The sequence below is a fragment of the Pholcus phalangioides genome, unplaced genomic scaffold (genome assembly GCF_987345545.1).
Source record: "Pholcus phalangioides strain wild (caught in Gottingen) unplaced genomic scaffold, Ppha-v1.0 ptg000003l_1, whole genome shotgun sequence".
NCBI lineage: Eukaryota > Metazoa > Arthropoda > Arachnida > Araneae > Pholcidae > Pholcus > Pholcus phalangioides.
This window is the reverse complement of record NW_028301596.1, coordinates 38,306,534-38,320,009: the sequence shown is the minus strand read 5'-3', so window position 1 is coordinate 38,320,009 and position 13,476 is coordinate 38,306,534. Positions and strand designations below refer to the sequence as shown.

Here is a 13,476-nt window from a genome sequence, read left to right as displayed (position 1 = left end):
GGAGAATGGCCACGCCAAAAGCGAACAGAAGAAAAAACACACACCAAGCTAAAACTTCACAGCAGAAAAAGAAGAGCCGGAATACACAAATAAAACACACACCACCTATCTTTCTTCTTTTTTGGACTTAGGAGGAAAATTATAATTGATGAAGCACCTATCAGTTGGTGTACGACCGACATCAAATTTGGTGTATATGGTTTATACATGATCATAGATTTCGTGCGACACGAAAGACAGACCACTGAGAAAGATTGTCTAATAAGAATCGCATAAAAAAACTAGTGAAAAACTTTGCAAAACTCGTGACTTGTTGTTTGACAACGTCAGCCCTTGCGTCACCTACGTACTATCTCCAAGTCCTAACGGGAATCCAATCCTTAACTTATGACGATTTCAATGGTTCCCTTACATAGGAATTTCTCCGGGGATTTCTTAGAACGGGGATATTGTTACTGTACATGTTGCGAGAGTGAAATGATCCTGTTTGTGTTTCAAAGTTAATGGAGGTTTTTTTCTTGATAATATACGCAAGGAATTTCTTTCAGAGGATTTTCAGTTGCTGACCTTCAGAAAACAATTTAAATGAACATAAATTGATTAAGATAACAGAAAAGATATTTCCATTGGATATTATTATTTCACAAAAAATATTTTCAGTTTTGATCGTCTTAAGGAGGGGGGGGCATAGGTCCCGTGCCCCTAACCTGCGTACGCCTCTGAGGGTCATATGGCGACAGATTGAGAACTACTGCACTAGACTGTCTATGGCATACATGCTCAACCCATGGCCACGGGTCAAATGCGATCCTCGGAGTTATCTGATGTGGCCCACGACCTCAAATTTAATTTTTTTAAACTGAACTAAGCGGCACATTTCCAGATTACATAAGTGACCCACGGCACAGTTTCAAAACACTTAACTCGCCCGCAGCATATTTCCAGATTAATTAAGTGTCCTGTGTCGTATACCCAGATCATTTAAGTCATCCGCGGCATATTTACAGAATTTACAGATCACCAGGACACACTTGAGTGATTTGCGACACATTTAGAGACCCACTGCACATTTACAGAACAGAGTAGAGCACGACCAGGCTTTGTCGATTATCCGATTTTAGCTCATTGCCCCGGAGGGCGCTGCCGTGCCGGAGAAAATTCTGACCGACAAGGAGAGGCCCCCCCCCCTTCCCCCCTTGCAGATAGCTTAAGTGGCCCGCGAAACGTTTCCAAACCAAGTGACCCAGACTGTCCTCAAGGTTGAGCATCCTTAGTCTATGCTTGTCTGCTCAGATCTCAGGTTTGGTTCCTTAATTTTAAGAGAGAGAGAGTTAACTGGTTTGAGCATGGCCCCCACAAAGCGGGGGGGCTGACAGGGCTCTAGCCCTGGGGTCCGGGACAGTTCTCATCATTTTTTGATTTTTTCACGCTATAAATTAACTACAGAAGGGGGTACGTAAAAAGTCTGACCGGGGTCACGCAAAAGATTCCAGCCTGGGGGCCCCTCTCCAGGATATGGGGGCCATGGGTTTGAATAAAAGTTCATTTTGTCCACAGTGACCTGTGTGTGTGTGTGTGTGGCTATATTCAATACATTATCCCTACCCTCAAGGATAACATCACAAACAAACAACGCACACCATAAGTGAAGGTAAATTTTCAGAGACGTGGTGACGTTGAACAAAACAATAACAATAATTGACGACATTTTGTTACTTTGTCCGCCGACGTGCGGCACCGTCCGATTGCACGCGAGATGTAAAAAAAAAATATCACCGAGCACAAGGAATGCGCAAAGTTTGCCAAGAAAGGATAACCCATTGTTTCGAGGAAAAGTTGTTGTTATATGTGTGTGTTTTTTACCCTCTTTCACAGGCCAGACAGAAAATAATATTCAAGATTTACAGCGAGATTTCCTGCTTCTTGTGAAAACAATAGGATAATTTTTTCGAATAATCCCGTGAAAAAAAAATAAAAAAAAACATATATTTTCCCTTTCATTTTATTATTATCATCATTTTCTTTTTTCACTTATGCTTTCCATCATGGGATAAACATGAATAATGACGTCTCTAATAGTGAAAGGTAGAAAAGATAAAATAACTTTTCTTGTCAAATTCAACAAAAAAAAGTTGACTTTAAGGTTCATGAATGGAATATACATTCGTGGTTACAGATTAAATACATTTCTTTATTCTTTTTTCATGAAATATCATGATCGGTGGATTAATATAATAAAAGATCAAGCGTTTAGAATGATAGTAATAAACAACCTTAAGTATTTATTGATGTATATGAACAGGCAAGTAGCAAAAAATGTCTTGCTTGGAGCTAAAATCAGGTATTTCTAGTGTTTTGACTTTCGTAAAAGATTTCCAGTGTCTCTTATAATATCCATTTTGTTTCGAGGAATGTTTCGAATAGTCTGTGAAAGCCTCGCTAAGACTATGATTTACATGTTGTTTTTTTTTAGCGTCTCGCAGGGCAGTTTGAGGGGATTATGAGGTGCATTATGGCTTCCTCGATTTTCAGGGTATGAAGGGAAATACGGTAATTTACATTTAATTGTGTGTTTATAGTTTTGTACGGATATTTCTCGGCATTTTCTGCTTATTTTTAAGTAATAGATACCTGTTCTCAACAAATATTTTGTGGGTTTGTAGGGGGGGGAGGGGATCCTGAACTGAAACTTTTTGTGAGCCAGGTAGCTCTGGTTGTTTGGGATATCTCTGGGGGGGGGGGGGTTCCGCGAGAAAATGCAATGAATTGCAATAATGTTCCAGAGAGCATGGATAATATATCGAGCGTTTTTAGACGGTTGTTTCCTAAGGTGGGGGCAGAAATAGGCATCATACGATACCTGTCGCCCCCATGAGACTCTACCTATACAAGGTGATTCAGAAAATATGGGAAAACTTTAAGAGGTGGTAGTACACGCAAAAACAAACAATTTCCATCAAAGAATGCATGGTCTAACATGAAATGCAAACGTGCTACAGGGCGCAACATGTCATGGATTGTGGCACACCAAGGATACGGCCCACAGCTCGTGTGCTTGTAGTGGGCTGAGCTGCCACCATATCCAAAATCTCGTCTTCCACACCTGCTGTTCTGGCAGTCCTTATAAGATCTGCATCAGAACGGGAAGCAAAAAAGGATCCAGTTTCGCACAGCTGCCGATGCAAGCGCGGAAATATTTTCGGATTGGGCAACCGCCTGTGGGGAAAAAGCTAATCGTACATTCGTGATACCTCTGTGGTACTTCCGTTTGCAGCTCCGTAAATGAAATGCATGTCTGCTTTTTCAGTGCCACTAAAATGCGCCATTATCCCGTATGTTGCAACTGTTAGAACGGTTGCATGCTGGAGTAACTTCACAGGGCTGGCGTCTTCACCTTTTATTCACTATGATGCAGATTTGCATACGGTTTCTTCTTCTTCCCCAGGTTACATTTTCATGCATTTTGTTCTTTTTCTCCCGATAAATTTCAACAGGAATGCCGTTTTAACTTTTGCGGAGTTGTTTTTGTTCATGTTAGACCATGCATTCTTTGATGACAATTGTTTGTATTGATGTGTACTATCATCTCCCCATCTTTTCTGAATCACCCTGTAGACACACTCCAGGTATAGACATCATACAAAGGCGCGGTAGCTCAGGCCGATAAGATACTCGCTTCAAGTACCAAAGGATGTTGAGGTGACACGAGTTCGATAACCGGTTCGTGCTTGTCATAAACTTTTCTGACACGGGGGGGTACATCAGATTTGGTGGCATAACCACAGAAAAACATTGCTACCGCAGGGAGTTCCACATCGAAGGGGTTAGCTCACCAACCCCTCGACGAGTATGAGAGAGTCTGCCATTCGGAATCGGCAATAAACCGTAGGTCCCGGTCTAATTACACCTCGTGTGCCGAAAATGAACGTGGTACGACAAAAATGATCAAATATGATCAAGATATCATACGATAGTATACGCTGACAGAAAAACAGACGCAATGAACAGTTTTTTCTTTGATAGGGTGGCGAGACCAATAAGTTTGGGACTATGCTCTAGGCCATTAAAGTTTTCCAAATGATGTCCTAGAGAATGCAACCTCAAGGTTCCCTACAATGTACTTCAATGGGTGCGAAAGAATATCGATATTGTTTCAAGGGCTGTCTTAAAAACATGTGGAAATTGTTTCAAGGATTCCCTAAATCAACATAGAAAAATCCCAAGGGTTCAGCAAAGGCAAAATGGTTAAGTAAAGCCGTCCCAAAGTAAACCCTCCGAGCTCACAGAACCAACGCGATTTACAATTATATAAGCCTCACAAATTCCCTTCAATATTCTCTCATGACTACAGCTATAGCACATTTGCGTTTTTTCACGAGGGCAGCTATAGTGCAAACGTCTAAGTTCAATATAAAAATAGTTACTTTATTATTAACATAAGCTTAGTCTTTCGCGGTGAAAAAGATCATAAAATATTTGGGTTATTTATCCTACAGAGAAAATCTTTGTTACAAAAATCTCACCGCATCATAAAATTATCGAATGGTAAACATGAAATAGAAGAAAAATGTTTTTAAAAATATTCCCTACAGGTTTTCCTGAAAAATCTGCTTGATTATTTTTCATACAATATATAGGGTGTCCCATAAATTCGGAAACAGTTTAAAGACTCATAAGAACTGGAGGAATTGGGGTATTTTAATGCAGTTTGCGAAAAGGTTATTCTCAAGGGGATTTCTTTTGGTACAGAAAAGAACTTCAAATTTTTGTCCACAGAGGAAGGCGCATGAAAAGAGTAACTGCACCTGAACTTTTTCTTTCAATCACTTCTGTGTCTGGAACGTTCGTAAAGCTTCATCCGGCGATTCATGGATGAGGTAAAACAATTTAACCTCATTTAAGTAATACACTAATAAATTCGTAAATAGTATTTAACGAAGGAGGAATTGGTGTATTTGAATGCAAATAACGAAAAACTTTTTCTCACGAAGGGAAATTTTTCGAAAGAGAAAAATTAGTTTAAATTTTTGTCGATAGAGGGGCCAGGGGAGCCAATCACTCCGGCGAGAGCAATTTGACCTGATTTTCTCTTGTGTCCGAAACGTTCATTAACGTTCTTTAACCGTCGATTCTCGTGAGCTTCACCAATAGTGCTTTATCCATCATGGCCAACATCACAATGAAAACCTTATATAAGTACCAGAAACAGAAAATTCAGAAACGAGCTGTTAATCTCACACCCTGTATTTTATTTGATTTCCGTATTTCCAGTTATTTTCTTTCGTGCAGTGCTCTCTGTCGACAAAAATTTAAACTATTTTTTTTTTTCTATACCAAAAAGAACCTCCCAACATGTTTTTCGCAAACCACATTCACTAGCTCTTTCAATTTCTATGGATTTTTAAACAAATTTATACGAATTTATGGGACACCCTATATTCGCATGTTTCAATGACGTTTGTCAAATATTTTACGTTTTCTCTGACCATTTTTCATCTCCCTGACTTTCTAGGTCGATGTTACTCGAATTAGCCGTCGTGTCACATCAATTCGATGTCGCAATAGATGACGTTGTCTCAACGCGTCCAATAAGAAAAACAAAATGAAACGGGGCGCATCATCAAGGACTAGACACACTCACACAACGTGACAAAGTTCCGAATCACGTAATTCCAATTCCAATGTACGTCAAGGACCGTGTCACTCTCTACTACTTACCTTAGTTAATCTCGGGAGATGATTTGACTGCGTGGGTAGCCAGTTAGCGGCTGGTACAGACTAAACGTTCTGTTGTTTTTTTTTTTTCCTTGTGACTGACTCACTCACTTATGGCCCTAATGAACGAAAACACGTGCTGGTAGTTACGCTATTCCATAAACTTGGTGATGTGGGTTTTCCACGTTTCTTTTTGCAATAACTGCAATTATGCAAAATTTGAGAACGCATCTAGATAAAAACAAAAATTCACCTTGATTAAAATTTTGCTTTATATCAATATGGCCAGGCTAATGATTGTTATGAGCACCTGAAAATGTTTCTATTATAATCATCTGATTGCAGTCCGAGACTCTGAGGATAACAAAAAAATTCTGTGAATTATTACTGAGGAAAGTTGGAGGATTATCAAATTGAGCCTAAGACCGGCATTACACTATAAAAGTTTCATGAAATTTCATGTATAAAACTTGAAAAATTCAACCTATCGGTTGCAGTTTCTTGAAGGTAACTGATAACCTTATTGGTTAAATTACTCAAGTTTTATAAATGAACTTTCATGAAACTTTTATAGTGTAATCCCGGCCTAAGAAAAATTGGAGGATTACCAAATTGGAGTCTGACGACAACAAAAAAATTCTGTGAATTATGACAATACGTCGAACAGCATAAGAATTTCCGGAAAAGTGGAAAGAAATATTAGTTTGGATCGTTTTCTCCTCGAGAAAATCATTCTTGGCTAGTGAAAGTTTTTCTGGGCCTGAATTTGTTTTCCGTGATTCGTCAATCCCTGACTCCAAGTTGAAATGCCAGTCAGTTCTCTCAGAATTCACCATTGCAAGTTGAATATTTAACTCTTTCTTTAAGCTTTGGAAGTATGTATAGGTCTATTCCAATGTCTATTCCTACCTACAGAGGGACATAGAATTGGTTGAAGGGGCGCAGAGAAGAGCTACGCGTGTCCTTATTGGCACACAGGGCTTGAGTTATGAAGAGAGACTTCATTTTTTGAATATGTTTACATTGGATGAACGCAGGTGTCGAGGAGATATGATCGAAGTGTTCAAAATTTTCAATGGGATGGATAGGATGGACCATGAACTTTTAGTACACCGCCAATCGACTGCTTTTACAAGGGGACACCAGTTTCGAACTGGTGTTTTTACTGGTGGAAAAAAAATTCCACCAGTTTTTTTCAAATATATAACATCCATATTTTTATGGGCATCTCTTTATCAGCCACCTCGTTGGGCATTTTGTCTGTTGTGGCGTTGTATTTGTATTTGTCTACTTCACCAAACACCTACTCTGGCCATATCGCTATATTGCAATTTCCTGCCATTAATCTCATGAAGGCATTGTCTATTGGTGGTCGCCTCAAATATAGGAAAATGTCTTATCTATATCCTCCCGCGGGTACGAACCCAGGACGTGACAACAACATTCACGGTGGTAGACGAGCATCTTACTACCACGCCATTCGGGCGACCAATGTCCAGAGTCTGGGCAATTCCTTAAATAGACGGCCATTTTTTGGATTTGACACACTATCTTTTTTTTTCTTTTGGTCACGATAATAGTCACGATGCTAAAAAAGAAAAGCACACTAGAGAATGTCTTTTCCCCCCTTGCAATAAAACAGTCTTTTATCCTTTTCCGGGACTAAGTGACCTTCATCTTCATGTTGATTCCAAAAATTTAGCATAGTTCTTATACTGCAATTTAGTCATCACTCATTGCAATTTTTATCGCAAAAAAAATCTGAAAAATTTCGCCATGGCGACTGCTACAACTTAACCGTAGATTCACCTCGTACACATTTCTGTACAGAATTTCTAACAAATTGGTACATGCCGGAATGTGTTTTGAGTGTGTGTATGACCCTGGTGTATTTATGCAACACCATCTACAGGAGGCGGCCTCCGCACGAAGCTTGTGACGTCACTGAAGATGGCCATCTCATCTTTAGTCATTGGATATAATACAAAAAGGGGGTAAAGATGGTGAATCTATAATGTAATTCTGGCCTTAAAATTTTGAGAAAAGTACTTTTATAAAACTTGAAAAATTCAACCAATAAGAGCATTGGTAACATTCTAGCAAATGCAATCTATCACCTTATTGGTTGTATTTTTCGAGTTTTATAAATGAACTTTAATGAAACTTGAAACTTTTATAGTGTAACACTGTAAAAGTTTGATAAAATCCTTTTTATAAAACTCGAAAAATCCAGCCAATAACGCTTATAGGTTACATTCGAGCAAATGTAACCGATAATCTTACTGGTTGAATTTTTCAAGTCTTATAAAAGGGATTTTATCGAACTTTTATAGTGTAATCCCGGGTTTAGAAATATTTATGAATCAAATGACGAGGATGTTTTACTTGAATCAACAATTCAGTGGTTTCGCGGAGCTTTATATCCGGCATAAAAGATGATATTTGAGTCGAAGTCTAGAAGGTGGAAAAATGAGTTAAAAATGAAAACTGACCACCCAAAATAAATAAAAAAACAGCAATTCTAAAAAAAATACAAAAATATGATGGATCAAGTTGAAAAAACACTGAATGGGGATCGATATTCAGCATTTCTGAAAAGCAACAGAAAAAAAGACGTAATTTCGGACGCCTAAAACTAATTCCATGAGAGAGACTTGAATGTTTTATCACATCAAGACTTCCTAGACATCATTTCACTTTTCATTTAATTTTCTTGCTTCCTACAAAATTCTTCGCGTGGAAAATCATTTCCTGACATTTACTGTCAAATCCACATATATATTAATTTTTATTTCCCGGCTGAATTTTCTGAAGGACAGAATTTTGGAAGAGTCCCAAAAAAATAGCACGGGACTATTTCGAACACAAGTAAAAGTCTTAGAATTTCATTCCGACGGCTAAAAATGCTAAAATAACAAATTAAACACATCATTTGTACTCATGATAATTTATATATAATACCATAAAATATCACTTACTTCATATAATAGAGCCTGCCGGTCTTGGTGATGTGTGCCGTGCATCCCCTCCTGATCTTTTGGTTCACGTGTGAGATATATTTGATCACTTCACCATCCATCATTTTTGTATATCCATAAGTATTATCAATATATATCCAAACACACAAGGAAACGCATCCACTGACACTAACGGAAACTGTTTAAAATACTTCGGTGAATAAATAACAAGTCGCAAAAGGTGCTTTTGAAATCACTTCCACGTGTGCGTCGAGTTACTTAATTTCTCTTCCTCAAAAAAAAATTTCTAGTTATAATTCGAGTACATTTCACTGTATATGGACTATTTCAGGAATTATTTTCGTACCAAAGACACCGCCACCTAGAAAACAGAACTTCATCTTCCAAAAAATCAAATCTCAATCACTTTTTTTTCGGTTTCTCCAATGAGACCTTCAGAGAGTTCAGAATTCTATTTTTTTTTTCTTTAATCGTTACCTCGAACTTGAAGTAAGGTAATCCTTCAAATGACAGATCTTAACCAGGTGACAGCGATAGTAAAGCGAGGCCATGCTCGACATTTCCCTCGTCGAACGAAAGCAGCGATTAGAAATTCTCGCGGGTCAATAACTCTGGAAACGATGTGACCTTCGCAGAGGATATTATCCGACCCTCGTGATTAATGCGATTAAACAGAATCAAATGACTGACTTGGTATAATGACTCGTGGAATTGAATTTATATACACAATAATTGGCAAGCAATCCAAATGCACGCACAAATTCGAGCATCAAAAGGTTACGTATGTACACAACACAACACTAATATGATATTTGATCGCCAATGGTATCCAGTCGTCGGAAAAATTAATCATTACCAATTAGCTTGGGAAGAAACCACGACGACACATTGAAAGATTTTTGCAAGATTCCGTAACTCGGAATAATTTGGCTCCATTTTTCACCCAGCATGAAATCTATAGATATCCTGGTCTTGGAATCATCGTTGTTTTGTACTGCTTGTTTTAACTCGGGTCACTGAAAACAATAGCCACTGACTGCCGGAAGGAGGAGTCACACAAAATAACGCGTATGAGAGATGTATATACACTCACTCACATAACACACAATGTTTTGTTGTTCGGTTCTTTACAGAGAGGTAGGTCGACAAGACTATTAGTAGTAGTATGCAAGAGCGCGGTAGCCTCTCTCTCTCTCCTATCAAAGGCGGTGTACGCAACGTACGCAAGGAGAGGTCACAGGCAGACTGAAAGAATAAGAAGAATAGCTTCTTTTCCTCGACTTTTTCACTGGATACCTTGAGAATAACCGAAACACGTGCAAAAACCTGTCGACGGTGCTTCCCCCTCGCGTCGACGCTCGTAAGTAACAAGAAGCAACATATCGTCGCCGCATTTACTATGAGAACATTTCCACCTCGTCTACTAGCGTTGCAGCTGATAGCTAGCTGATGGTCGAGATGATTATGATGATGGCGGTGGTACCGGCTAGCCAATCCAATCGGCGCCAGATAATTTTAGTCGTTTTTCTTCTGCATCACAATACCTCTGACCGAAATGGCGATCTGAAATAGATTTTTCAAAAAAGAAAACAAAAAAGTCACTAAAAATGACCAATAAAGATGGTGATCTTAGGAAAATAAATAAATAAATAATGGAACTTAATGACTAGATAATGAGTATATGAAAATGAATTAATGATTACATATAAACGAAAATGATTGGCTACCGTAAGAAAAGACTTCAATTCACGTACATTTAATAATTAGAGTTTTAAATGTAAGTATTAAAAAGAGAATCTTGATGGTCTAAGATAATGGAAAAAAAAAAAGATCGCGATATTTTCACTGTACATGAGGGATGAAAAAGCAGTTAATTGCAGTAATTAATCAGAAAAATGATGAAGTATATTAATGATGGATGACTATGTTCGGTGGAGGAATACTTTTTGGTTTGGATTCATAAATGGTGAATGTTTTCTTTTCTTTGGTGTTCAACACTGTAATGTTTAATTATTCTGACTTTTCTCTTTGATGAGAAATAATTGAATTAAATTAGATAATAAAATTTCCTATATATTCGGAGTTTTCTTAATGTTTCGCATTTTTGAAGAAAAATTTTCATATTCTTCAATTGCATAACATCAAATTTAAGAACAAAAAACATTTCTATTTTCAAATATTTTTGGTCATTTTATTTTCGTATATTTTTTATTATTCAATCGTTTACAAACATTTTTTTTTTGTCAAGTTTTTGAACATTTTTTTGTTCAAAATTGTTGGATATTTAATTTTAAATATTTCCTGAATATCGAAATTTTTCAAATGTTTCTTGGAAATTGTATAAAAAATTTAATATTCAACTATTTTTCTTTGAAACAGTTTTTGTTTTTTCTTCAAAATATATATTATTCCATTTTTTTTCTCAAATATAACAAGTTGCGAAATGAAAAAGATTTTTTTTCATTTTTCTTTTAAGCATGCCCTCATTTTTTTGAAGTACTTTTTTGCCATTTAATTTTCGAATATCTTTTTATAACTATTTTCATTATTCTAATTTCAAATATTTTAATTTCTTCTTTTAGTTTTCCTTTTTTATGTTCTAAAAAATGTAATTATATTATTTTCTTACTGTTTAAAAAATTTCAGAATAATATTAGTTTTTGTCAATTATTAATTTTTGTTTCAGAATTTGTGATTAAATACTATTTTTATAATAGCTTTTCACAATTTTAATTTCGAAACGATATTTGTCGTAACTTATTTTTCGAAGTTCCGTTTTCAACTACGGTTGCCTTTCATAGACAATGTGAATGTCTATGAATTGAATTTAATATATAATATAACAGATTATATATATATAATGTAAATTAAATGCAAAAAACGATTATTTGTAGATATTTTGATTTTAAAAACAATACTATTTTTTTTATCATTTTTGTTTCATTACTTTACTTTTATATTTTTCACACTTAAATTTAAAAAGTTATAATATTTTATGACACTCTTTATGATATTATTGATTTCTTTCGTTCAATTGTTATCAACGGCTTTAAACAATGCCCATCAAACAATATAGTTATATCACCAATGCTTTTCATAAAAATATGCACATTCTTTTTCAGTCCCTCAACCCATTCACCGAGAAAACTCTCCGTCATAAATTAGACTAAATTTATGACCATTCATTTGAAAACTAATTGGAGAGGATGGATTTCCAAAACAAAAAATACGAAATAAATACAAAAATACGAAAAAAACTCACTCACTGATATAAAGTGTCTCATCGAGTAAGAATTTCCCAAATTAAAACTTTTGTTCTTCCACAAAATCAAAGAAATCAACGAAAAAATCTTTAGATTCTTCACCCAGAAGAAAAACAATAAGATCCACTGTTTTCTTAACTCTCAAGGACGCATACATATATATATAGTACGTGATATAAGTTAACTAACGGAAAGAATCATTTCAACTGGTTAACTGACATAAGGATGAGAGGGATATTCCACGATTAATCAACTCTTTTGTTTCCACTCCGCTTATAACCGGTTATTAAGCCGGAAAGAATCCGATAAATCAATTCACATCCTTTCAACTGGAAAATTTTGATACCCTTGAATACATCCAAAAAAAAATTAGGTTTATGTTTCCTAAATGTATTTCGTCATCTATATCATATCAGTTTATAATGTTCGCAGGAAAGTTATAAAATTATTCCACTAATATTTTTGGTTGCATAGCTGCCAACTTTAGAGAATGAGAATTACAGTATGTTTAAGGAGGTTTCTGCGCGACTGCATAAAAGTAAATATAAAAAAAAATTCTGCATAGAAGTAAATATAAAAGGGGTTTTTGAAATACAATGTAACGATTTTTCGTTAAAGAAAGTAAAGACTGTAGGGATATTTTCCCTCTTTTTACAAAAACGTGACATCGTGCAAGTTATCACGCCAATTAGCACGAAGTCGCCAATCATCAGCGAGCAGTGGATTAAATTACTGTACCTGCTTGACAGCTCACAAAAACTCCTGTCATATATCGCCGTACAGAAATTTCCAACCGGTGGAGTTGGGTGGGGAATAAAGGCGCCATCTATCAGTGGTCGCGCCAGGCACAAGGTAGGTAAACTTTATTCTGATATTCTTTGGCCGGATTCGAACCAGTGGACCTTGTTGGTAACCTTCATAGTGGAAGGCGAGCAACTTACAACTGCGCTACTCGTGCGCCAAATTACTGTGTCTTTTTATCCCCCACCCCACCCACGCGGCGAAAATTATTTTTTTTTTGTTATTTGATGAAATGACGATAATTTACAATAAATTTGTGACGTCATTGCGGGGATAAAAACGGAAGCAACGGTTTTTTTCCCGGGTTCATGAATATTTCACACCCTCCCCCCCCCCCCCGAAAGAGAAGAGATTTTTCACAATCGCGGTCGAAATTCGGGAGATATAAGAATTTTTCGGGGGTCCGGAAGATGGGGTAGAAATTCGGGACACTTGTCAGCTACGTAATTGTGGCTATTTGGAATAATCAAATGAATAGTTGACGAAGGGCCCTAACGATAAAATATACGTTGCAATTCAAAGAGCCTTTGGTTTGAAGACAGAGATATAGTTATTCGGTGCATGTCTTTAAAGAAGGAATTCTCAGCCAACTCTTCGGGTGTTTTGCAAGTTGTGGCGTTGTATTTGTATTTGTATTATGCTATAAGAAGACATATTCTTTGAATTGCTCTTCAAGTCAGTGTTCGAAAATAACCTGTTTTTTTTTTCCTCTCTAGACG

At 36.6% G+C, this 13,476-nt stretch overlaps 1 protein-coding gene across 2 annotated transcripts in view; it reads right to left on the bottom strand.

The window, feature by feature from the left end:
- The window catches only part of LOC149088506 (uncharacterized), a 531,717-nt gene that overhangs the window by 360,186 nt on the left and 158,055 nt on the right, over nt 1–13,476 (bottom strand). For both annotated transcript variants that reach the window (XM_089247938.1, XM_089247947.1), the window contains exon 3: nt 8,694–10,256. In XM_089247938.1, the coding sequence (XP_089104064.1) occupies nt 8,694–8,797 (104 nt within the window). In that variant the 5' untranslated portion in view covers nt 8,798–10,256. The remainder of the gene's footprint in view (nt 1–8,693; nt 10,257–13,476) is intronic.